The sequence below is a fragment of the Oncorhynchus keta genome, chromosome 11 (assembly GCF_023373465.1).
Source record: "Oncorhynchus keta strain PuntledgeMale-10-30-2019 chromosome 11, Oket_V2, whole genome shotgun sequence".
Classification (NCBI taxonomy): domain Eukaryota; kingdom Metazoa; phylum Chordata; class Actinopteri; order Salmoniformes; family Salmonidae; genus Oncorhynchus; species Oncorhynchus keta.
Genome location: NC_068431.1, coordinates 39,959,628 through 39,984,697, shown reverse-complemented (window position 1 = coordinate 39,984,697; position 25,070 = coordinate 39,959,628). Strand labels below are relative to the sequence as shown.

Sequence of the window (25,070 nt, the reverse complement as noted above, 5' to 3'; positions counted from 1 at the left end):
GCAGCTGTACAATAATATCTCACATCAGCACAACTTTGGTATTTTACCCTTGCTAAAATCAGAGCTAACGGACAAAAATAGAACAGTGATGAGGGTGTGTTTGAAAAAGCCAATAAGCTGTCTCAGCAAATGCATGTAATTGATGTCCAGAAATGTTGTAAACATACACATGCTGTACAAAGGCACACTACTAAGTCATGCATGTGTCCTGTAGGCATTTCTTTCCTGTGCAAATGTTCCTACTGTAGCACAAATGACACATGGCTACATGAATTTGAAAACTGCTACACTGTCAAATTTGACTAGCTTTGTAACATTTCGCTTGAAACATGAAACTGCTAAAAGTTCCAAATATAGAGGAAGTTCCTTACAAATTAGGCGACCTTGAACGCACCAACATTTTATTGCTAGGCTGGTTTGCGCTAGGTAGGAAGGCAAAATTACAGAATGTGCAAAGTTTCTTCAGGAAATAGCAACCGAAAATAAAAAAAAAGTCGTTTTTAAAAAATGAATCTTGTTTAGACCAGCACCCATTTCTTGGCATTGGACGATGGAGCACATTTTAACGCCAAAGGTAGGTGGCCACTAGCTAACTAGCTAACGTTAGCCAGTGATGCTAACTGGCAATAACTAACGTTAGTTAGCTAGCAACTACGCCAACATTACCTGACTTCGTTATCTAGCCTGTTACGTTTCATAGGATAGTTTTAAAACTGAATAATCTGCCAGCTCTCTGATTTAGCTACATAACACTGTTAAATTAGTAATGTTTGATTGTTAGCTAGCTAGCAACTATAGTTGTCATGAGACTGACCGTCACAACAAGCAACAGCAAATAATACGCTAGCTAGCTAACTAAAGTTACATTCCTGCATGTCAGCACACCTGTGTTGGAACCTCTAGGTCTCCAGGATTTCCTGGTGTTGGTTTTAGTAAGAGTGCTTGGAAATGATTTCTCAGCCATTCATTCACCTGTTGATATTTATTATTCAGAGAATGGCATGTGGTGACTCAATCTGTCCTAATGTCGTTTTTATTTGAAATACAGGTGGAAGAAGTGAAATTGTTGGATCGATACACTGCAAAGAAGCCAGCCATTGGCACTCTCTATCTAACAGCAACCCATCTAATCTTTGTGGAGACCTCCTGTAACACTCGCAAGGAAACCTGGGTATGACACTTGCTCAGAGAGCATGACAAGGGTTGAGCGCCAAAGGGGTGTAATTGCCTGGTATGAAAGCAACCCATGGCCCTTTCCCATACTATGTACACCTTCACTGTTCACATATATGAAGGCACTGGATAGGATGTAGACTAAGTTGGTGTGTAAGCAACTACAGTGAAGTACTGTATTGTGCAAGTTCTCCCACTTAAAAAGATGAGAGAGGCCTGTAATTTATCATAGGTACACTTGAACTATGACAGACAAAATGAGAAGAAGAAAAAAATCCAGAAAATCACATTGTAGGATTTTTAATGAATTTATTTGCAAATTATGGTGGAAAATAAATATTTGGTCAATAACAAACGTTTCTCAATACTTTGTTATATACCCTTTGTTGGCAATGACAAAAGGTCAAACATTTTCTGTAAGTCTTCACAAGGTTTTCACACACTGTTGCTGGTATTTTGGCCCACTCCTCCATGTAGATCTCCTCTAGAGCAGTGATGCAGAGCAGGGACTGTTGCTGGGCAACACAGACTTTCAACTCCATACAAAGATTTTCTATGGGGTTGAGAACTGGAGACTGGCTAGGCCACGCCAGGACATTGAAATGCTTTTTACGGGGGGTGTGTTTGGGATCATTGTCATGCTGAAAGACCCAGCCACGTTTCATCTTCAATGCCCTTGCTGATGGTAGGCTTTGTTATTTTGGTCCCAGCGCTCTGCAGGTCATTCACTAGGTCCCCCCGTGTGGTTCTGGGATTTTTGCTCACCGTTCTTGTGAACCATTTTGACCCCACTGGGTGAGACCTTGCGTGGAGCCCCAGATCAAGGGAGATTATCAGTGGTCTTGTATGTCTTCCATTTCCTAATAATTGCTCCCACAGTTGATTTCTTCAAACCAAGCTGCTTACCTATTGCATATTCAGTCTTCCCAGCCTGGTGCAGGTCTACAATTTTGTTTCTGGTGTCCTTTGACAGCTCTTTGGTCTTGGCCATAGTGGAGTTTGGAGTGTGACTGTTTGAGGTTGTGGACAGGTGTCTTTTATCCTGATAACAAGTTCAAACAGGTGCCATTAATACAGGTAACGAGTGGAGGACAGAGGAGCCTCTTAAAGAAGGTCTGTGAGAGCCAGAAATCTTGCTTGTTTGTAGGTGATCAAATACTTATTTTACACCATAATTCGCAAATAAATTCATTCAAAATCCTACAATGTGATTTTCTGGATTTTTTCTTTTCTCATTTTGTCTGTCATAGTTGAAGTGTACCTATGATGAAAATTACAGGACTCTCTCATCTTTTTAAGTGGGAGAACTTGCACAATTGGTGGCTGACTAAATACTTTTTTCCCCCACTGTATATGCCCCTTGGTAGCAGGGGTGGTGCCACAAATATTAGGCCTACACCTATCTGGGTTTCTGCCAATATTGAAGTGGTAGGGAACTTAAAATCCAGGACTCAAGATTAATAGTTTTTGGTTTAACTCTCATCTTCACCAGATGTTACACCATCTCATAGCCACAGTAGAGAAACTCCCTCTTACAGCCATGGGATGCCCACTTCACATTTCCTGCAAGAATTTCCATGTGGCTCACTTTGTCATTTCCAGTGAGAGGGACTGCCAAAATGTTCATCAGTCCCTGGTCAGACTCTCCCAACCAGGTACTTAACAGTAGCATTCCAGATCAACCCTCCTCCCTTTCGGGGAAAAACAAAATTATGATCCACTGTGAATATTTGTACAATTCGTCCATACAGTAACATTGGACATTTTTTTCATAGGGAAAGTGGAAGAGTTGTATGCTTTTCTTTACAACCCAAAACAAGATGAAGATGAGAGAAGAAATGGTTGGGGCTTTATTGACTCAGCCATGGATTTCAAAAGAATGGGATTGCCCAATGAGTTTTGGGAAATGACAGACCTCAACAAGAACTATGAGGTAAATTAAGCAATCATATGCCTTTCAGACTCTTTATTGAATTAGCTTTTTTGTCAAACAAATGCTGTCTCCCCCATGCAATTCTTTAGTTTTGCATTAGCTTCTCATCAAGCAAAAAGATCTAAAGATTTAGATGCACTATTGTAAAGTGGCTGTTCCACTGGATGTCATAAGGTGAATGCACCAATTTGTAAGTCGCTCTGGATAAGAGCGTCTGCTAAATGACTTAAATGTAAATGCAAAGGCATTTGCAACTAATGCATGCACACGTTGTTCTGTTCCCTCTGGATTGCTTAGCTTTGCAGCACATATCACTCAGAACTGGGCATTCCTAAAACCGCAAGCAAGGGCACAGTCTTTGGGAGTGCCAAATTCAGGAGCAGGGGGCGCATTCCTACTCTCTCCTACTACCACAAGGAAAGTAATGTAAGTTCAGACTCTCCCTTATTTAATGCAAGGTTCAGTCTCATCTCTGCGCATGCTATACTTACTGTATCTGTTAACCCTCCTGTTGTGTTCGTTTAATGTTAATTAATTCTGTGTTCCTGGTCCAAAATGACCTTCCCATTATAGCTGATTATAAATCAATAATAATACATATATTATCACCTAATGTTGTTAAATCTTTTTATCAACTTAAGTTCTTGTGAACATTACACGTTTTGAACTTCTATTTGCTATTTATGGCCTGTAGGCCTCATTGACCTGAGCTCATACAACTAGTTTTTGAGTAAAAAAAAAAAAATAAAAGCATAATGTACGGATTATTTTGACTACAAATACTCAGATGAAACATATTGTGCACTGGTGAGGACTCTCCTCACCAGTGTCATGATAAAATATATGGTCAAGAGCCTCACATACAGTATATCATTTGGTCATTGTGCTGCCACAGAATGAATCGTAAGCAAGGTCTCAAAAAAGCTTTATGTACCAGAGCTGCGAGAAAAGTTGTATATATTATTGCGACAATGTTGCAATTGTTTGTGAGAATGCCAACAGGTGTGGTTCTCGTTTGGGGGAAGATTATATTGGAGAAAGGTTCCCGTGGGGGTTGCCATGGGGGTTGCCATGGAAGCCAAGAAGGGGAGTGAGGTGTTTGTATGTGTGTGCTCAAACACACATGCATGTGGGGGTCTGGGAGAGGAAGTGTGTCCATCTGATGAATGGGCATGTGCCTGAACTCAATTTTATACATTAGTTGTAGTCTCACCCATTCATTTCTAAAGACTGGTCATTTTTGATCGGGAATACCACAGGTGTACAAAAGTTAAATAAAACACACAAAATGTCATGAAAATTATCAAAATGTATTTTGTGTGTTCAAATGCCCTGTGTGGACAAAGTCATGGCACTTTATGACAATCAGATTAAATTAACTACATTTTTCAGAGAGAACTTGTAAATCGGTCCAGTTCAACCGGAACACAGCAGGAGGGTTAATGATTACAATGGCATTCCAAATGCACTTCATGGTGAAGCTGTTTTGGTTTCCCCCTCATCTACCAGGCTGCCATTTGCCGCTGTAGCCAGCCCCTGTCCGGGTTAAGTGCTCGGTGTGTAGAAGATGAGGAGATGCTACAGGCAATCAGCCGGGCTAATCCCAAAAGCACCTTCATGTATGTGGTGGATACCAGGCCTAAGGTAATAAATACACTTTCAGATAATTATATTGCTAATTTCCCCCGTATGTTTCAATTGCCCCATCCTAATCCAAACCATCCTGCTTTTTTTCCACAGTTGAATGCAATGGCCAATAGAGCAGCAGGGAAGGGATACGAGAATGAGGACAACTACTCAAACATCTGCTTTCAGTTTGTGGGCATTGAGAATATCCATGTCATGAGGAACAGTCTGCAGAAGCTTCTGGAAGGTTACTGTCATTGCTCTCACATTAAAACGAGGAACCATAATCATTGGATGTAATGGGTTATACTTATTAATCATTTACTAAAGTGAAAAGTCATTTTGCAGCAAGGACTAAAGACCAGGCAAAGTTCATGCTCGACAAAGTCAAGTTTATAAGGTGCTTAGTTGTCATCTTCTGTTTTCAGTGTGTGCTATGAAGTCTCCAACAATGAGTGACTACTTGACGGGACTGGAGAATTCTGGTTGGCTGCGTCACATCAAGGCTGTGATGGATGCTGGAGTATTTCTGGCTAAGGTAATAGACATCCTGCCATGTAGCGATCTTCTTAGTTCAATATAAACACAGCAACACATTCTTATTTAGTACCTATAACCTTAGAAATGTATGAAAACAAATATTTGTTTTGCTTTGTATCCATCTAGTTTTGTAAACTAGCGTGTATGATGTGGTTCTGAGCTATCCTTTGTCTCTGCTAAGGCTGTGGCTGAGGATAAGGCTAGTGTGCTTGTACACTGCTCAGATGGCTGGGATCGCACAGCTCAGGTGTGTTCTTTGGCAAGCATCCTCTTGGACCCCTTCTATCGTACCATCAAGGGACTCATGGTGAGAACAGAGTGGTTTGCTTACATTATCTTGACACTGAGTATTTGTGTGCTGGACAACACAGTTATTGTCAACAAAATATAATGATTTTAACACTATTTATTTAAAATCCCATTCTGTTTATTTCTTATTTTAGGTTTTGATAGAAAAAGAATGGATATCTATGGGGCATAAATTCACACAAAGGTATTAACATCTAATATATTTGGAACAAGGCCAATCATCTAACCATGTTGGTGTCTGCTAAATTACACAACTTTGAGACGAAAACAACTGAACTATCGGACAAGCTAAAACCCAGATAAGTCTTAACATAAGATTTTCATGGTGTACATAGGACATAAGAAGATAACAGATATAATATTGAGTTGCAGGTGTGGGCATGTGGATGGGGATCCCAAGGAGGTGTCTCCTGTATTCACCCAGTTCATTGAATGTCTTTGGAATCTCATGGAGCAGTACCCCTGTGGCTTTGAGTACAACGAGAAGTACCTTTTGGAAATCCACAACCATGTTTACTCCTGCCAGTTTGGAAATTTCATTGGCAACTGCCAAAGAGAGCGAGAGGAGATGCGGTGAGGAGTCCCTGAAATAAACTGCAGTGCCTATGCAGACATCTGATTTCCTTTTCTGTAGTAGTCATTTCCGATTTGGAGGTTTTAATCTGTTCGTGAACAATTTATCCTTTTGATCTTCAGACTTTATGAGAGGACCTTCTCAGTTTGGCCATTTCTCTGGGAGAACCGCCATCAGTACAGAAATCCTCTGCACAAATGCTCATTAGGGAGGGAGGTTCTGAGGCCAAGCACATTGCCGTTGAATTTCAAGTAAGTTCTCATTGGTTTCCTGAGTTTTCCACTATGAGCAAATAAATATATTGTCAATGTACATGAGCAATATCTGTACAGAGTATTTTTTTCAAACATTTGAATTTGTGTTTAATTTGATAGAATACCAATTGCATTATTTATTTGACAGGTTTTGGTGTGGCATGTATAATCATTTTGACAAGGGCATGCAGCCAAAGCAGTCCATTCTGGATCACCTGTTAACCATAACACAGAAAAAGGCAGAGGGTGAGAAGAAAATGACAGATCTCCAGATAGTAAGTGGATATAGATTTTTCTAATGGCACATGTAAAAGCTTTCTTGGGTGGCTTGAATACATTTCTCCAATATTTTCATTCCTCTGTAGCAGTTGGCAGTCATGGATGGTGTTCTGGCAGATCAGGGCAGTCCAACAGGCACGCCACCTGAACAAACCTCTTTGTCTCCTGTATCGGTTAGCCACACAGCCGAAAATGCTAAACCACTCATGAATGGCGCTGCAGTGGAGGAGGCTGAAATAGAGTTGGTACCTACTGCAGGGAGCGAGAAGATGGAACCAGTAGCTATAGAAAATTGAGTTACTGCCACAAAGGGCACAGTTGTTTCCATGGAGATCAAATATGTCAGAGGAGGGACAAAGTTCCTCTGAAATAACCACTGAAGCAGTTAAGCTTGTGGTCTGATTATCCAATCTGTTAGTTGACTGAGCAAATTACAGCCTTATTGATGAAACAAATTCTGATCCAATTCTTTAGCAGCCATAGAAGTTGAACATTTATTCAACAATTTATTTTACAACCTTTTTTGGGGGATAAATACAGTGTCTTTGGAAAGTATTCAGACCGCTTGACTTATTCCACAGTTTGTTACGTTACAGCCTTATTAACAATTTTTACAACTGTATTACTATGTTATGTTGTGTTTACTCAGTACTTTGAAATCGCTGCCAAAGGTGCTTCAACAGCCTCGAGCTACACGCTTGGTACACCTGTATTCGGGGAGTTTCTCCCATTATTCTCTGCAGATCCTCTCAGGCTCTGTCAGGTTGGATGGGGAGCGTCGCTGCACAACTATTTTCAGGGCTCTCTAGAGATGTTCAATCAGGTTCAAGTCCGGGCTCTAGCAGGGCCACTCAAGGGCATTCAGAGACTTGTCCCGAAGCCACTCCTGCATTGTCTTGGCTCTATGCTTGGTTTCATCAGACCAGAGTATCTTGTTTCTCATGTTCTGAGATTCCTTTAGGTGCCTTTTGGCAAACTCCAAGCGGCCTGTCATGTGCCTTTTACTGAGGAGTGGCTTCCGTCTGGCCACTCTACTGTAAAGGCCTGATTGGTTTGGCCGGGCGGCGAGCTCTAGGAAGATTTTTGGTGGTTCCAAACTTCTTCCGTTTAAGAATGATGGAGGCCCTTCAATGCAGCAGATTTTTATTTTGTACCTTCCCCCAGATCTGTGCCTCGACACAATTCTGTCTCGGAGGTCTGCGGACAAATCTTTCAACCTCATGGCTTGGTCTTTGCTCTGAAATGCCCCGTCAACTATGGGACCTTTTTATATAGACAGGTGTGTTCCTTTGCAAATCATTTTCAGTCAATTGAATTTACCACAGGTGGTCTCCAAGTTGTAGAAACATCTCAAGGATGATCAATGAAAACAGGATGCACCTGAGCTCAATTTCGAGTCTCATAGCTGAATACTTATGTAAATATTCATCTTTATTTTTTATTCATTTGCAAAAATATCTAGAATCCTGTTTTTTTTTGCTTTGTCATATTTAGTGTAGATTAGGGGGAATAAAAAATAATTTTAGAATAAGACTGTAATGTAACAAAATGTGGAGAAAGTCAAGGGGTCTGAATACATTTGGAATGCCATATATATATTATATATATATATAAGTACCAGTCAAAAGTTTGGACACACCTACTCATTCAAGGGTTTTTCTTATATTTTTTCTACTTTGTAGAATAATAGTGAAGACAAACTAATAACACATATGGAATCAGGTAGTAACCAATAGTGTTAAATAAATCAAAGTATATTTTTATATGGGTGGGCAGGTAGCCTAGTGGTTAGAGCATTGGACTAGTAACCGAAAGGTTGCAAAATCAAATCCCCGAGCTGACAAAGTACAAATCTGTCGTTCTGCCCCTGTTTAAGGCAGTTAATCCTCTATTCCTGGGTCGTCATTGAAAATAAGAATTTGTTCTTAACTGACTTGTCTAGTTAAATAAAGGTCAAATAAATATTTGAGATTCCTCAAAGTAGCTACCCTTTGCCTTGACAGCTTTGCATGGTCTTGGCATTCTCTCAACCAGCTTCATGAGGTAGTCACTTGGAATGGATTTCAATTAACCTAACAATTAGCCTTGTTAAAAGTTAATTTGTGGAATTTCTTTCCTTAATGCGTTTGAGCCGATCAGTTGTGTTCTGAGAACGTAGGGTTGGTATACAGAAGATAGCCCTATTTGGTAAAATACCAAGTCCATATTATGCCAAGAACAGCTCAAACAAACAAAGAGAAATTAGTCCATAATTTTAAGGCATGAAGGTCAGTCAATGCAGTTTCTTCAAGTGCAGTTGCAAAAACCAAGTGCTGTGATGTAACTGGCTCTCATGAGTAGGACCGCCACAGGAAAGGAAGACCCAGAGTTACCTTCATTAGATTTAACTACACCTCAGATTGCAGCCCAAATAAATGCTTCAGAGTTCACTTAACAGACACATCTCTACATCAACTGTTCAGAGGAGACTGCTTGAATCAAGCCTTCATGGTCAAATTGCTGCAAAGAAACCACTACTAAAGGACACCAATAATAAGAAGAGACTTGCTTGGGCCAAGAAACACGAGCAATGGATATTAGACCGGTGGAAATCTGTCCTTTGGTCTGATGAGTCCAAATTTTAGATTTTTGGTTCCAACTGCCGTGTCTTTGTGAGACGCAGAGTAGGTGAACGGATGATCTCTGCATGTGTGGTTCCCACCGTGAAGCATGGAGGAGGAGAAGTGGGGGTGCTTTGCTGGTGACACTGTGAATTATTTTCGAATTCAAGGCACATCACAGCATTCTGCAGCGATACACCATCCCATCTTGTTTGCCCTTAGTCCCACTATCATTTGTTTTTCAACAGGACAATTACCCAACACACCTCCAGGTTGTGTAAGGGCTATTTGACAAAGAAGCAGAGTGATGGAGTGCTGAATCAGATGACCTGGCCTCCACAATCACCTGACCTTAACCAAATTGAGATGTTTTGTGATGAGTTGGACCGCAGAGTAAAGGAATAGCAGCCAACAATACTCAGCATATGTGGGAACTCCTTCAAGACTGTTGGAAAAGCATTCCAGGTGAAGCTGGTTGAGAGAATGCCAAGAGTGTGCAAAGCTTTCATCAAGGCAAAGGGATCTCAAATATAAAATATATTTAGATTTGTTTAACACTTTTAGGTTACTACATGATTCCTACATGATGTGTTATTTCATAGTATTTATGTCTTCACCATTGTTCTACAATGTAGAAAATATTCCAAATAAAGAAAAACCTTTGAATGACTAGGTATCCTCCTTGCTTGCACACGCTTTTTCAGTTCTGCCCACAAATGTTCAATATGATTGAGGTCAGGGCTTTGTGATGACCACTCCAATACCTTGACTATGTCCTTAAGCCATTTTGCCACAACTTTGAAAATATGTTAGGGGTCATTGTCCATTTGTAAGACCCATTTGCGACCAAGCTTTAACTTCCTGACTGATGTCTTGAGATGTTGCTTCAATATATCTCCATCATTTTCCTGCCTCATGAAGCGATCTATTTTGTGAAGTGCAAACAGTTCTATTTTTGTTTCATCGGACCAGAGGACATTTCTCCAAAAAGTATGATCTTTGTTCCCATGTGCAGTTGCAATCCGTAGTTTGGCTTTTTTTATGGCGGTTTTGGAGCAATGGCTTCTTCCTTGCTGAGCGCCCCTTCAGGTTATGCCGATATAGGACTTGTTTTACTATGGATATAGATACTTTTGTACCTGTTTCCTCCAGCATCTTCACAAGGTCCTTTGCTGTTCTGGGATTGATTTTCACTTTTCGCACCAAAGTACATTAATCTCTAGGAGACAGAACGCGTCTTCTTCCTTCCTTTTTCTGAGGTCTTGGTTGATTTCTTTTGATTCTCCCATGATGAGTTTGAAGGTAGGCCTTGAAATACATCCACAGGTACACCTCCAATTGACTCAAATTCGATCAATTAGCCTATCAGAAGCTTCTAAAGCCATGACATCATTTGTTTGAAGTTTCCAAGCTGTTTAAAGGCACAGTCAACTTAGTGCATGTAAACTTCTGACCCACTGGAATTGTGATACAGTCAATTATAAGTGAAATTATCAGTCTGTAAACAATTGTTGGAAAAATTACTTGTGTCATGCACAAAGTAGATCTCCTAACTGACTTGCCAAAACTATAGTTTGTTAGCAATAAATTTGTGGAAACTAGTTTTAATGACTCCAACCTAAGTGAATGTATACTTCTGACTTCAACTGTATTTAGTATCCCATAGAAACCCACTCTATGGCATAATAAATGTTGAGGCTCTGTATGAATCAAAGATACTGAAATACTCCCCAACAAAGGGAATATGCTGTAAAAGTATAGACCTAAGTTTGGTTTAATTTTGCAATGTAATGATTGTTAAAGGTGCAATATGCTAAAATTCAAATAGTTGTACCTTATATCAGTTTCACAAAACGAGCAGTCATTGTGTAGAGAATCATTTCACCATCTATCCCGCTACAAAAATATGTTTTCCATAACCAATTATATTGTATTTTCAGCTGTTTGAATCTAGTGTACCAAAACTAAAGTGAAAGACTCAAACAAAACTTAAGAACGGGGAGCATAGAAGTAGTGCACATAGAACAGATATACCACTTCTTACACTTGCTTTTAATGAGAATGACAGATCTGTAACTCACTTTTCTATGTGACTTTGGTTGGGTCGCCCAAAAAGTTACATATTGCAGTTTAAATGAGAGAGATTCACTGAAAATTGTTGTTTTTATGCATTTTATAATGCCCTTTTATTGTACTGCAAACATGCTGAATATGCTCTACATGTGTCTTTGTTATTTGCAACAACATTTTAATGAATTGATATCTGCCTTTTCTTGTCACTTTCTTGAAATGCCATTTTGTAGAAAAGGACCAAATAAATGCAAAACTGTTTATGTAGAAAGAATAGCACAGCCTGAACAAATTGCAATGCATGGATCTTTTTCAAACATGTCAGAGTACAAAAGAGGCTGTACCAGAGATGAGGCATGTGTGAATTTAAAAGCAATGATCAAATGTGTTCTTTATATTTCTTTGCAGGTTTTTCTAGAATGTTGAGGCCAGTAATATAAAGTGTTCTTTCTCATCTGTGATTTCAAGGTTGTGATAATGCATAGTTTGCGATCAACTGTAACAAATTTATTTCCAACAAAATGATTGCACTTTTATTTGTTTGAGTTGCCAAACCACATTTTTAAGGCAATATAGTTTATCTGAATGGACTGTGTGTCATTGTAGCATGGAGCAAATTACATTATGTTTACATTCTCCATAATCAAGTGCAACCTGTGAGATGCAGCGAGAAAGAAATACACCAGCCAGAGGGTCATTTCCATTATTTCAGGGGGCTTTGAATGTGAGAAGTTCATTCTAGTGTATAAAGGGAATTTGCAAGCAGATAATTTGATGTAATGGAAATGTGTAGGATGTTAAATGTAAAGGGAATTTAATATACTGCAATGTCACTGTGCAGGAAGAGCAATCAATTTTCAATCAAAAGTTGAGCAATGAACACCACGCTGATGGGAACAATTTTTGTACAATTTAAGTTTCTGAATATTCTTAAATGTATACCCAAAATGTGTGTGTGTGTGTGATGGTATTTGTTTTGAGCTAGAGAATCATGTGTTTGACTCCTAATTGAATCCCTTTGCTTAATGATGGGCATTTTGTCTTTTCCATTGACCCTTTTGGAAATTATCAGAATATAGTGACTTGCAAAAGTATTCATCCCCCTTGGTGTTTTTCCTATTTTGTTGCATTTACAACCTGTTATTTTTATTTGGATTTAATGTAATGGTGTTACACAAATTAGTCCAAATTGGTGAAACGAAATGAAAAAAATAACTTGTTTCAAAAAAATGAAAAAGTGGTGTGTGCATATGTATTCATCCCCTTTGCTATGAAGCCCCTTAATAAGATTTGGTGCAACCAATTACTGTCAGAAGTCGCATCATTTGTTAAAGTCCACCTGTGTGCAATTAAGTGTCACGTGGTCTGTCACGTGATCTCAGTGTGTGTATATATATATATATACCCCTGTTCTGAAAGGCCCCAGAGTCTGCAACACCTCTAAGCAAGGGGCACCACCAAGCAAGCGGCACCATGAAGACCAAGGAGCTCGCCAAACAGGTCAGGGATAAAGTTGTGGAGAAGTACAGATCAGGGTTGGCTTATAAAAGAAAATTACCCGAAATGTTGAACATCCCACGGAGCACCATTAAATTCATTATTAAAAAATGGAAAGAATATGGCACCACAACAAACCTGCAGCACAAAGGGCAGCCCACCAAAATTCACGGACCAGGCAAGGAGGGCATTAATCAGAGGGGCAACAAAGAGACCAAACATACCCCAATCTTCGCTGTGGAGCTTTGCAGCTCTTTCCGGGTTATCTGTTCATAGGACCACTTTAAGCCATACACTCCACAGAGTTGGGCTTCACGGAAGAGTGGCCAGAAAAAAAGCCATTGCTTAAAGAAAGAAATAAGCAAACACTTTTGGTGTCCTCCAAAAAGCATGTGAGAGACTTCCCACACATATGGAAGAAAGCACTCTGATCAGATGAGACTTTAATTGAGCTTTTTGGCCATCAGGAACCACCTTTCATTACCCCAAGAATACCATCCCCACAGTGAAGCATGGTGGTGGCAGCATGCTGTGGGGATGTTTTTCATTGGCAGGGACTGGGAAACTAGTCAGAATTGAGGGAATGATGGATGGTGCTAAATACAGGGAAATTCTTGAGGGGAAACTTGTTTGTCTTCCAGAGATTTGTGACTGGGATGGAGGTTCTCCTTCCAGCAGGACAATGACCCTAAGCATACTGCTAAAGCAACACTCGAGTGGTTTGAAATGTCTTGGAATGGCCTAGTCAAAGCCCAGACCTCAATCCAATTGAGAATCTGTGGTATGACTTAAAGATTGCTGTACACCAGCGGAACCCATCCAACTTGAAGGAGCTGGAGCAGTTTTGCCTTGAACAGGCAAAAATCCCAGTGGCTAGATGTACCAAGCTTATAGAGACATACCCCAAGGGACTTGCAGCTGTAATTGCTGCTAAAGGTGGCTCTACAAAGTATTGACTTTGGGAGGGTGAGTAGTTATGCATGCTCAAGTTTTCTGTCTTTTTTTGTCTTGTTTGTTTCACAATTAAAAGTATTTTGAATCTTCAAAGTGGTAGGCATGTTGTGTAAATCAAATGATACAAACCCCGCAAAATCCATTTTAATTCCAGGTTGTAAGGCAACAAAATAAGATAAATGCCAAGGGGGGTGAATACTTTCGCAAGCCACTGTAAATGTTTGATTCCTACAACTAAAATGGTTTGTAGTTGAGATACCAGTTTTAAATGGAATTGTACGTTTCCTGCCGAGTATGCAATATTGTCCAGGGATAATCAATATGCTATGGAGCTTTTGCCATGTTGATAATGTGTAGCCAGTTTAAGTATCCCATATCCCCTCAGTTTACACCATTTACAAATAGGCCTATTGAAAACAAAGTGTGGTGAAAATTAGTACAGTAGCTATCTTATATACTAGACAGGAGTAGAAGTAAATAGTCCATGAGCCAGCGGTGTTGGTCGGGCTCACCTGGGGTGACAACTTCTCTGTGATGTTCTTAAAAGTCTTATGTCCCTAGAGTTGGAAAATGTGTGATAGCAGTGCAGCAATGGGTGATCTCTGTGTTTCTTTCGTCCCTCCATCCCTTTAAAGGAATTCTCCTGTACTTTTTTTTACACATTTAGCCAGTAGTTCTGAAAGTAAATCTCACAAGCCAAAAGTGGTCCCTGAAAATTGCTTACTACTTCTAGGGGTGTAACGGTTCACCCTACCTATGGTTCGGTACGTTTTGCGGTTTTGGGATCATGTTTCGGAACAGTGGAAAATTAAATGCAAACATTTATGGTAGTTAATTTTTGTGTATTTAAGAAAATACGAAGTGTTGGTATTCCTGATTCCATATATGATCATGAGTCATAATACCTGATAAGAGCACAATCAGAAATACCAACACAGTATTTTCTTAAATGAAAACACAGTTACTCATCAACAACACTAAAATAAAGTGCAATATGTGTGTGAAATCAACATGTAAACATGGCTCACACATTGTTTATGTAAACATATGAAATGGCTAGCTAGTTAGCGGTGGTGCGCGCTAATAGTGTTTCAATCGGTGACATCACTTGCTCTGGGATCTTGAAGTAGTTGTCCCCCTTGCTCCGCAGCTTTTGTGGAGTAATGGGTAACGATGCTTTGTGGGTGTCAGTTGTCTATGTGTGCAGAGGGTCCCTGGTTCGAGCCTGTGTCGGGGCGAGGGGATGGACAAAAGCTATACTGTTACATATAGGCCTATGCAAGAATGTTTTCTTGCAGAGAAAAATAAACTGAGTGTACAAAACATTTGTATTTATTAAGGATCCCCATGGCAGCAGCTATTCTTCCTGGGGTCCAGCAACATTAAGGCAGTTATATGCAATAAAAAGTATGACATGACATTACATTTCATAACACTTTTCACAACACATTAAGTGTTCCCCCAGGCCACTACTCTACTACCACATATCTACAATACAAAATCCGTGTGTGTGTGTGTGTGTGTCTCTTCAGTCACCGCTGTTCCATAAAGGTGTATTTAAAAAAAAAAATAATAATTGAAATCTGATTCTACTGCTTCAGTTACCTGATGTGGAATAGAGTTCCATTATAATGCACTGCCTGATGTCGCAAGTATCTGTACACAATTTCCGGAATCTGAGCATTTCCCAGTTCTTCCATGGCCTGCATACTCACCAGAATTGTCACCCATTGAGCATGTTTGGGGTGCCCTGGACCGACACACCAATGTACAGCAACTTTGCACAGCCATTGAAAAGGCCACAATCAACAGCCTGATCAACTCCATACGAAATAAATGTGTTGCACTGCATGAGGCAAATGGTGGTCACACCAGATACTGACTGGTTTTCTGATCCACTCCACTACTTTTTTTGTTTTGTTAAGGTATCTATGACCAACAGACGCATATCTGTATTCCCAGTCATGTGAAATCCATAGATTAGGGCCTAATGAATTTATTTAGATTGACTGATTTCCTTATGTGAACTGTAACTCAGTAAAATCTTTGAAATTGTTGCATTTTAATATTTTTATTCTGTATAAATCAACTGAGGTGAATAAAGCCATAGCAAACAATGTACTCTTCTCCAAATAGCTTTTTAGAGTTTTTAAATTGTATAGAAGCGCAGTAGATGAGCTTCAACGTTCTTAACATTTCCAAGAGGATAGCCCAAGGGTGTGTGATTCAACTGAGTGAGTAATGCCTGAATAGAGACATCCAGAGAGGATGGGTAAGATAGCTAGAAACACAAGAAATCCTATGGTTATTAATTGTACTGCACTGATGGAACATAAATCCCAGAAAATAGATGCGGTAGTGGCAACAGCAGATACATTTTTGGGTGTGGAAGATTTTAGTGCAGATGATCTACAGGGGTGTTAAGAGAATTGGTTCCATCCTCCCAGGCTGTTGGCCTAGACTAGGATCTGGTAGGGATAGTTTTTGTTTGGTATAGTGTTGATATGTGACGGGTTAGATGGTGGTAGAGGTCTTCACGGGTCCACCAGACCCAAATTTCTGAGATCTGACCTGGGATCCGAGCAGGTCCAGGTCCTAAATTCTGACTTTTGTCTTGGATTTGGGTCTGATATAATTGCCACGGGTCTCGGGTATGTTCAATTAAAACTGATTTACCGACTGAACCAGTCCTTTTGTTCATTTAATGTATGAGGACTCATGAGAACTGTGTGAGCTTGTTATGTGTCACACAATTGCAACTCAACAAAACATATAGCTTATGAACGAGTATAGTGAAAAGAAGCCAACGAGGAGAATGTCCTCCGGACAGGTTTTAATATTGTAGTGGACAAAGATGAGACGAGTAGCGAGGCCAAATGGACTATGTGCAACTCTTTTCAGGTTTGTTCAATTTTCTGACTTAAAATAATGTATTTATGTATATTTATTAGGGGGGTTAGAATACATTTTTGCTGTATCGGTCTGCTAATAGAAGTCTAACAAATGCCCAGTGCACTATTTTTTTGAAGGGTTATTATTTTATGTTTTTATTCCTAATTTTTCAGGCGGTGCTGCATCACCCTCAGCACCCCTACTTCCTGCGGCTCTGCTGCCCAGGACCCTGCCCTGAACTTTAGTCACTGTTGCTAGCTGACCACCCTGTACTCAATCATGCACTCTATATCATCTACTGCATCTTTATGTAATACATGTATCACTAGCCACTTTAAACTATGCCACTTTGTTTACATACTCATCTCATATGTATATACTGTACTCGATACCATCTACTGCATCTTGCCTATGCCGCTCTGTACCATCACTCATTCATATATCTTTATGTACATATTCTTTATCCCTTTACACTTGTGTGTATAAGGTAGTAGTTTTGGAATTGTTAGCTAGATTACTCGTTGGTTATTACTGCATTGTTGGAACTAGAAGCACAAGCATTTCACTACACTCGCATTAACATCTGCTAACCATGTGTATGTGACAAATACAATTTGATTTGATTTGATTTGATTTAGAAACTTGCCCTGTGTATATTACATAGTCATTGAACACTTGTCACTAATAATGTTTACATACTGTTTAACCCATTTCATATGTATATACTGTATTCTTGTCAAGGCCTATCCTTTATAACTACGGCGGTACGCATCTTTTTTTTATACATATACTGCCCATAATGTCTATACACACCATCATATAGATATATATATATATATTCCGGACTCTGACATTGTTCGTTCTTATATTTCTTAATTCCATTATTATTTTTAAAGGGATTTGCATGTATTGTCAGGTATTACTGCACTGTTGGAGCTTGGAACATAAACATTTAGGTCCACCCGAAATAAAAATGTACTAAATATGTGTACGCGACGCGTCCAATAAAATTTGCTTTGATTTGAATGCGCGCGCTCACTGCTGTCTCCACGACACGGCCCAGAACTACATCGACTGTTGTTCATCTGTCAAGGTAACAAATGTTTGCCCGTTAGATAGTCATGTTACTGTTTGAAAATTGTCTCGTCTTGCAAGTATTGACAAAGACAATATGAGTTTATCTGTGTTGTTGACTTGTCCGTAGCTAGCTAGATAACACAGCCGCATCGATTAGCATAGGCATGTATTAGTTAGCTAGCTAACTTAGCCAATTTAGCTAGTAAGCTAGCAAAGCTTGGTGATGAACGGTTTTGACTAGTCTCTTATTAAAATGTGATTTTAAACCTAATCTTATGCCTAACCTTAAATTTTAAAAAATTAAACATTTTTGTTGTTTTTCATGAATTTTAATTTTAACGATGTAGACCATTTTGACTTTGTGGCTGTGGTAACTAGTGGACATCGTTCTGACTAGGTAGAAGACGGTTACGACCGGAAGTTACTTTTTCGTAGGAGGTTAGAAGAATTTACGCAGCAGGTTAGGAAAAGGGTTCGTGTTTGGCTTAAAACGATCTGTGCTCACATAAATAATCGGATATGGATTGTTAGTCAGGAAGTCAACTAACTAACGTTAGCTTCTTCACCAGTTCATGTTTATAGTTATTTGCTAGCAAACATACTAATCTTTAGTTATTGTCAAAGTTGATTCCATATATTGTACATAACGTTAACTAGCTAGATTCCCTTTGGTGCAAATGTCTGCCGTATCCTTCGTCATAGAAAAATAGCTAGCTAGGTAATGTTAGCTAACAATCAACAGCCTTTTAACAACAATAAAATGGTACCAGTATAACTAGTTGATGCTCATCATTTTGTATAATCAACTGTGTGTATTATGGATATTATTGCTTTTATGATGGTGTTTTTCTTTCTTATTTTGAAACAGATTTCTATGATCCAGTTTAAAGAAGTTCTAGAAGAAAAAGACAACGGTGAAGGTCAACTGCTCCATCAGGCAGTGTCCAACAATGATGACAGACTCCTTGATGAACTGCTCTCTCAAGAAAAGTACAGAAAGTTCATCAACTGTAGGAGCGGCTGGGGTATCCCAAGAACACCTTTACGAATGGCTGCATCTAAAGGTCATCTCAGGTGTCTGCAGGTTCTGCTGGCCCATGGAGCAGAGGTGGACTGTCTAGACGTGAAGGCTCAGACCCCACTTTTCACAGCTGTCTGTGGGAAATACTTCAACTGTGTTTTAGCCCTCCTCAGGGCAGGGGCTAACCCCAATGGCAGCTTGTATAACAACTGCTCTCCGGTCCTGACTGCAGCCAGGGAAGGGGATGTTGAGATTTTGAAGCAACTTCTTAAACATGGCGCTGAGGTCAACTCCAGATCTAAAGTCTTGCTGTTTACTTCAAGTGCCAGTGTTTCTAGTGGTCCCCTCTATCTGTCTGCTGTGTATGGACACTTAGACTGCTTTAAAGTATTGCTTCTCTATGGGGCTGATCCAAATTACAACTGCACCGATGCAAAACTACTGAGTAAAATCAAGCAGCCTAAGACCGTGCTTGAAATGTGCCTCAGACATGGCTGTGGGGTGGAGTACATCCAACTTTTGATTGACTTTGGTGCAAATGTCTACCTCCCTACTCTCATCATAGAAAAGTCCACAAAGCAGAATGAGGCGGTGGAGCTGCTGCTGCAAGAAAGAGGTAATGCAGGAGTTATGCTGTTGATGACTTTGGTATTCTATTGATTTCTGGTAATGTTTTTATTGACATTAAACAAGCATCTGTTTTTTATTTATTTTTATTTTTTAAATAAAATGGAATTGCTACTTGTCAATGCAGTACTGAACTGCTTTGCTGACAGAGCAGCATTTGACTATTTGAATAGGCTATTGAATCTGTGTATGTGTAATAACCAGTAAAATAAATGAAAAACTCTTAACTCAAATTCAATTGTTATTTTTGCTAGGTTTTCCCAAGTCCCTTGTATCACAGTGCCGACTTGCCATCCGAGGATACCTCAGGACGATCAACAGAATCCAGTCCATTGACCATTTGGAAATGCCATCAAGCATGATAAACTTCTTGCAATACAAATCAGTCCCAACAATTGCTATGCATCTCTGAGAAAGCATATATTGTCCCTATGCTTTTGCAACATGAAACATAATGCTTACTTTTTTCAAAACATTTCATAGTGATGTTGAAATGGTACACATTTGTTGTCCTGCATTTGAGAATATTTGTGTAATGTTTATTCTCAATGTTTTCAATCAATTATGCAATCATGTTTTCATTTTCTTGTTTTATCCCTCTTCCATAATATATGTGGTTTTTTTTTTGTAATAGTGCAATGTCAGCGTAAAATAGAATGTACAGTAGAAATGACAACCATTAAAATGTCTTAAACTAATTTTGCATCAGAAAAGATGTATTTTATTTTTAAACATTATGTGTGTACATTATGTATGATAAAATATTATATAATTATGTGCAAGGTGCTTTACACTTATATCTAAATATCTGTGTACAAACTGTTAGGAACACCTTCCTAATATTGAGTTGCACCCCCTTTTGCCCTCAGAACAGCCTCAATTTGTCAGGGCATGGACTATGCAAGGTGTCAAGCTTCCACAGGGATGCTGGCCCATGTTGACTCCAATGCTTCCCACAGTTGTGTCAAGTTGACGGTGTCCTTTGGGTGGTGGGCCATTCTTGATATACACAGGAAACTGTTGTTTGACAACCCTAGCAGCGCTGCAGTTCTTCATACTCAAACCAGTGCTCCTGGCATCTACTACCATACTCTGTTCAAAGGCACTTACCTTTTGTCTTGACCCTTCACACTCTGAATGGCAGACATACACAATTGTATACATTTGGCAGACGCTTTTCTCCAGTGCGACTTACAGGAGCAATTAGGGATAAGTGCCTTGCTCAAGGGTACATCGACAGATTTTTCACCTAGTTAGCTCGGGGTTTCAAAACAGCGACTTTTCGGTTACTGGCCCAATGTGCTTAACCACTAGGCTACCTGCAGCCCTTAGGAACAATCCATGTCTCAATTGTCTCGGGCTAAAAATCCTTTAACCAGTCTCCTCCCATTCATCTACACTGATTTGAAGTGAATTTAACAGGTGCCATCGGTAAGGGATCATAGCTGTAAAGATGTTGGAAGCGGATGATGAAGTGGATTCTGAATCTAATGGCCTAGAATCAAGGAGAATTGGAATATTGTCCAAAAGAAAGGAAAACGGAGCAAAGTAGAGTATGGTGAGAATGTCACTTCATATATCGTAGTAGTACTGTTTGTAAATGAGGAGCAGCTGATCGAATTACCAAGCTTGAATCCATTTAAGATATCCAAACTGGTGGAGAGAGTGGGTAGAGTTAAGGCTGTGAGGATCAAGAGGCTGGTTTTGATTTGTTTGTGTTTCTGAGGATCAGAAGAAACGTGTGTTGCGTCTCACCCAATTTGATAAGTTTGAAGTGTTGTGTGTGTCTCTTAGGAACAGGGCACCCCTCAAGGGGATTATGTCCGGTGTCTTGTGGGAAGTATATTTTGAACAGAAATATTCCTGGTGTGATTGATGTACGTCGGATGAATTGTGTGGTGAATAAAGAAAAAGTTAAACCTATCTTTTCTTTTGTTTTTTGATATGGAGTCTCTCCCTACTCAAGTGCAGTTAGGGTATATTAAATACAGAGTTCAAGCATGTATCCCAAGACCAATGCAGTGTGATCATTTTAAAGTTTTTGGTCATGTGTCAAGTGTTTGCAGAAGGGAGAAGCCGAGATGTCCAAGTTGTGGAAAAGATCATATGTGTTATAAAAGTGATGAAAGTGTGACTTTGCAATTGTGGTGGGAACCATGAAGCCACATCTTTCAAGTGCCCCACAAGGGTGAAAGAGAATGAAGTGGTCAAAGTCAGGGCTGTCCAGAGCATATCATATGCAGCTGCTGTTAAAAGGTTTTGAGGGTGTGAATGGTGCACTTGAAGAGTCCATGGTGGTGTATAAGCCTTCACTGCCGGCTGCAGGGGTTGACTTTCACCCGAAGGATGCTGACTTTTTAAAGGTTAAGAAGGTGAACTTTGTGGTCTTTATGGCTATGGTGATAAATGGTCCTGCCAAGGTGGAGAGAAGGTCCAGGAAGATAGAAATCATTGTGGAAGAGCTAGAGCGGTTCCTGGGGCTGAAAGATTTCTCGGCAAAGGAGTTACATGGAATATTGTCACAAGCCGTACTCTAGAACCTGAGAAGGGAGATATGGGGAATTGGATTAAGTTAGTTTCCATATCACGTATCGGTTTTCTTTTTTACCTTGTTTTGATTTCAACCCGTCCAGTTGGTGGCAGCAATACATGTTTTTGGTTTGTAGTCTGCCATAAATCCCACAGAAGAAGAAGGGATCACAGTGTTCACCTGGTCAGTCTGTAATGGAAAAAGCAGGTGCTCCTAATTTTTTAAACATTTGTTTTATTTTACCTTTATTTAACCAGGTAGGCTAGTTGAGAACAAGTTCTCATTTGCAACTGCGACCTGTCCAAGATAAAGCGTAGCAGTGTGAACAGACAACACAGAGTTACACATGGAGTAAACAATTAACAGGTCAATAACACAGTAGAAAAAAGGGTAGTCTATATACAATGTGTGCAAAAGGCATGAGGAGGTAGGCAAATAATTACAATATTGCAGATTAACACTGGAGTGATAAATGATCATGTACAGGTAGAGATATTGGTGTGCAAAAGAGCAGAAAAGTAAATAAATAAAAACTGTGGGGATGAGGTAGGTGAAAATGGGTGGGCTATTTACCAATAGGTTATGTACAGCTGCAGCGATCGGTTAGCTGCTCAGATAGCTGATGTTTGAAGTTGGTGAGGGACATAAAAGTCTCCAACTTCAGCGATTTTTGCAATTCGTTCCAGTCACAGGCAGCAGAGTACTGGAACGAAAGGCGGCCGAATGAGGTGTTGGCTTTAGGGATGATCAGTGAGATACACCTGCTGGAGCGCGTGCTATGGATGGGTGTTGCCATCGTGACCAGTGAACTGAGATAAGGCTGAGCTTTACCTAGCATGGCCTTGTAGATGACCTGGAGCCAGTGGATCTGGCGACGAATATGTAGCGAGGGCCAGCCGACTAGAGCATACAAGTCGCAGTGGTGGGTAGTGCTTTAGTGAGGTGCTTTAGTGACCAAACGGATGGCACTGTGATAAACTGCATCCAGTTTGCTGAGTAGAGTGTTGGAAGCGATTTTGTAGATGACATCGCCGAAGTCGAGGATCAGTAGGATAGTCAGTTTTACTAGGGTAAGCTTGGCAGCGTGAGTGAAGGAGGCTTTGTTGCGGAATAGAAAGCCGACTCTTGATTTGATTTTCGATTGGAGATGTTTGATATGGGTCTGGAAGGAGAGTTTGCAGTCTAGCCAGACACCTAGGTACTTATAGGTGTCCACATATTCAAGGTCGGAACCATCCAGTGTGGTGATGCTAGTCGGGCATGCGGGTGCAGGCAGCGATCGGTTGAAAAGCATGCATTTGGTTTTACTAGCGTTTAAGAGCAGTTGGAGGCCACGGAAGGAGTGTTGTATGGCATTGAAGCTCGTTTGGAGGTTAGATAGCACAGTGTCCAATGACGGGCCGAAAGTATATAGAATTGTGTCGTCTGCGTAGAGGTGGATCAGGGAATCGCCCGCAGCAAGACCAACATCATTGATATATACAGAGAAAAGAGTCGGCCCGAGAATTGAACCCTGTGGCACCCCCATAGAGACTGCCAGAGGACCGGACAGCATGCCCTCCGATTTGACACACTGAACTCTGTCTGCAAAGTAATTGGTGAACCAGGCAAGGCAGTCATCCGAAAAACCGAGGCTACTGAGTCTGCCGATAAGAATCTGGTGATTGACAGAGTCGAAAGCCTTGGCAAGGTCGATGAAGACGGCTGCACAGTACTGTCTTTTATCGATGGCGGTTATGATGTCGTTTAGTACCTTGAGTGTGGCTGAGGTGCACCCGTGACCGGCTCGAAACCAGATTGCATAGCGGAGAAGGTACGGTGGGATTCGAGATGGTCAGTGACCTGTTTGTTGACTTGGCTTTCGAAGACCTTAGATAGGCAGGGCAGAATGGATATAGGTCTGTAACAGTTTGGGTCCAGGGTGTCTCCCCCTTTGAAGAGGGGGATGACTGCAGCAGCTTTCCAATCCTTGGGGATCTCAGACGATATGAAAGAGAGGTTGAACAGGCTGGTAATAGGGGTTGCGACAATGGCGGCGGATAGTTTCAGAAATAGAGGGTCCAGATTGTCAAGCCCAGCTGATTTATACGGGTCCAGGTTTTGCAGCTCTTTCAGAACATCTGTTATCTGGATTTGGGTAAAGGAGAACCTGGAGAGGCTTGGGCGAGGAGCTGCGGGGGGGCCGGAGCTGTTGGCCGAGGTAGGAGTAGCCAGGCGGAAGGCATGGCCAGCCGTTGAGAAATGCTTGTTGAAGTTTTCGATAATCATGGATTTGTCAGTGGTGACCGTGTTCCCTAGCCTCAGTGCAGTGGGCAGCTGGGAGGAGGTTCTCTTGTTCTCCATGGACTTCACAGTGTCCCAGAACTTTTTGGAGTTGGAGCTACAGGATGCAAATTTCTGCCTGAAGAAGCTGGCCTTAGCTTTCCTGACTGACTGCGTGTATTGGTTCCTGACTTCCCTGAACAGTTGCATATCGCGGGGACTGTTCGATGCTATTGCAGTCCGCCACAGGATGTTTTTGTGCTGGTCGAGGGCAGTCAGGTCTGGAGTGAACCAAGGGCTGTATCTGTTCTTAGTTCTGCATTTTTTGAACGGAGCATGCTTATCTAAAATGGTGAGGAAGTTACTCTTAAAGAATGACCAGGCATCCTCAACTGACGGGATGAAGTCAATGTCCTTCCAGGATACCCGGGCCAGGTCGATTAGAAAGGCCTGCTCACAGAAGTGTTGTAGGGAGCGTTTGACAGTGATGAGGGGTGGTCGTTTGACTGCGGCACCGTAGAGGATACAGGCAATGAGGCAGTGGTCGCTGAGATCCTGGTTGAAGACAGCGGAGGTGTATTTGGAGGGCCAGTTGGTCAGGATGACGTCTATGAGGGTGCCCTTGCTTACAGAGTTAGGGTTGTACCTGGTGGGTTCCTTGATGATTTGTGTGAGATTGAGGGCATCGAGCTTAGATTGTAGGACTGCCGGGGTGTTAAGCATATCCCAGTTTAGGTCACCTAACAGAACAAACTCTGAAGCTAGATGGGGGGCAATCAATTCACAAATGGTGTCCAGGGCACAGCTGGGAGCTGAGGGGGGTCGGTAGCAGGCGGCAACAGTAAGAGACTT

At 40.8% G+C, this 25,070-nt stretch overlaps 2 protein-coding genes across 9 annotated transcripts; both read left to right on the top strand.

Moving 5' to 3' along the window:
• Positions 1-255: 255 nt before the first annotated feature.
• On the top strand, positions 256-12,452 carry mtmr8 (myotubularin related protein 8). 4 transcript variants are annotated; one of them, XM_035780642.2, is made up of 14 exons: positions 268-574; positions 1,049-1,171; positions 2,666-2,828; positions 2,949-3,106; positions 3,404-3,532; positions 4,616-4,750; positions 4,847-4,979; positions 5,161-5,270; positions 5,454-5,579; positions 5,716-5,765; positions 5,954-6,154; positions 6,278-6,406; positions 6,558-6,684; positions 6,775-12,452. In XM_035780642.2, the coding sequence occupies exons 1-14, from the start codon at positions 551-553 to the stop codon at positions 6,982-6,984; spliced, it is 1,818 nt and encodes a 605-aa protein (XP_035636535.1). In that variant the 5' UTR covers positions 268-550; the 3' UTR covers positions 6,985-12,452. The 4 variants fall into 4 exon arrangements, with proteins under 4 accessions (XP_035636534.1, XP_035636536.1, XP_035636533.1 ...); XM_035780641.2 differs by having other exon boundaries at positions 256-574; positions 4,616-4,979; positions 6,778-12,452; XM_035780643.2 differs by having other exon boundaries at positions 257-574; positions 4,616-4,979; positions 9,537-12,452.
• A 5,234-nt stretch (positions 12,453-17,686) lies between these two features.
• asb12a (ankyrin repeat and SOCS box-containing 12a) lies at positions 17,687-20,124 on the top strand. 5 transcript variants are annotated; one of them, XM_035780636.1, is made up of 3 exons: positions 17,687-17,794; positions 18,647-19,415; positions 19,681-20,124. In XM_035780636.1, the coding sequence occupies exons 2-3, from the start codon at positions 18,653-18,655 to the stop codon at positions 19,836-19,838; spliced, it is 921 nt and encodes a 306-aa protein (XP_035636529.1). In that variant the 5' UTR covers positions 17,687-17,794; positions 18,647-18,652; the 3' UTR covers positions 19,839-20,124. The 5 variants fall into 5 exon arrangements, with proteins under 5 accessions (XP_035636529.1, XP_035636530.1, XP_035636531.1 ...); XM_035780637.2 differs by lacking the exon at positions 17,687-17,794 and adding an exon at positions 18,129-18,238; XM_035780638.2 differs by lacking the exon at positions 17,687-17,794 and adding an exon at positions 18,228-18,250.
• The last annotated feature ends 4,946 nt before the right edge of the window (positions 20,125-25,070 follow it).

Bases quoted from the DNA above. Each gene is read 5' to 3' on its own strand.
- mtmr8 (XM_035780640.2), top strand. From the start codon at position 551: ATGGAGCACATTTTAACGCCAAAG. The intron at 5,580-5,715 runs GTGAGAACAGAG...TTCTTATTTTAG, and splicing joins GTACCATCAAGGGACTCATG to GTTTTGATAGAAAAAGAATG. The intron at 6,685-6,774 runs GTAAGTGGATAT...ATTCCTCTGTAG, and splicing joins AAATGACAGATCTCCAGATA to CAGTTGGCAGTCATGGATGG.
- asb12a (XM_035780635.2), top strand. From the start codon at position 18,500: ATGTTAGCTAACAATCAACAGCCTTTTAACAACAATAAAATG. The intron at 18,542-18,646 runs GTACCAGTATAA...ATTTTGAAACAG, and splicing joins CTTTTAACAACAATAAAATG to ATTTCTATGATCCAGTTTAA. The intron at 19,416-19,680 runs GTAATGCAGGAG...TATTTTTGCTAG, and splicing joins GCTGCTGCTGCAAGAAAGAG to GTTTTCCCAAGTCCCTTGTA.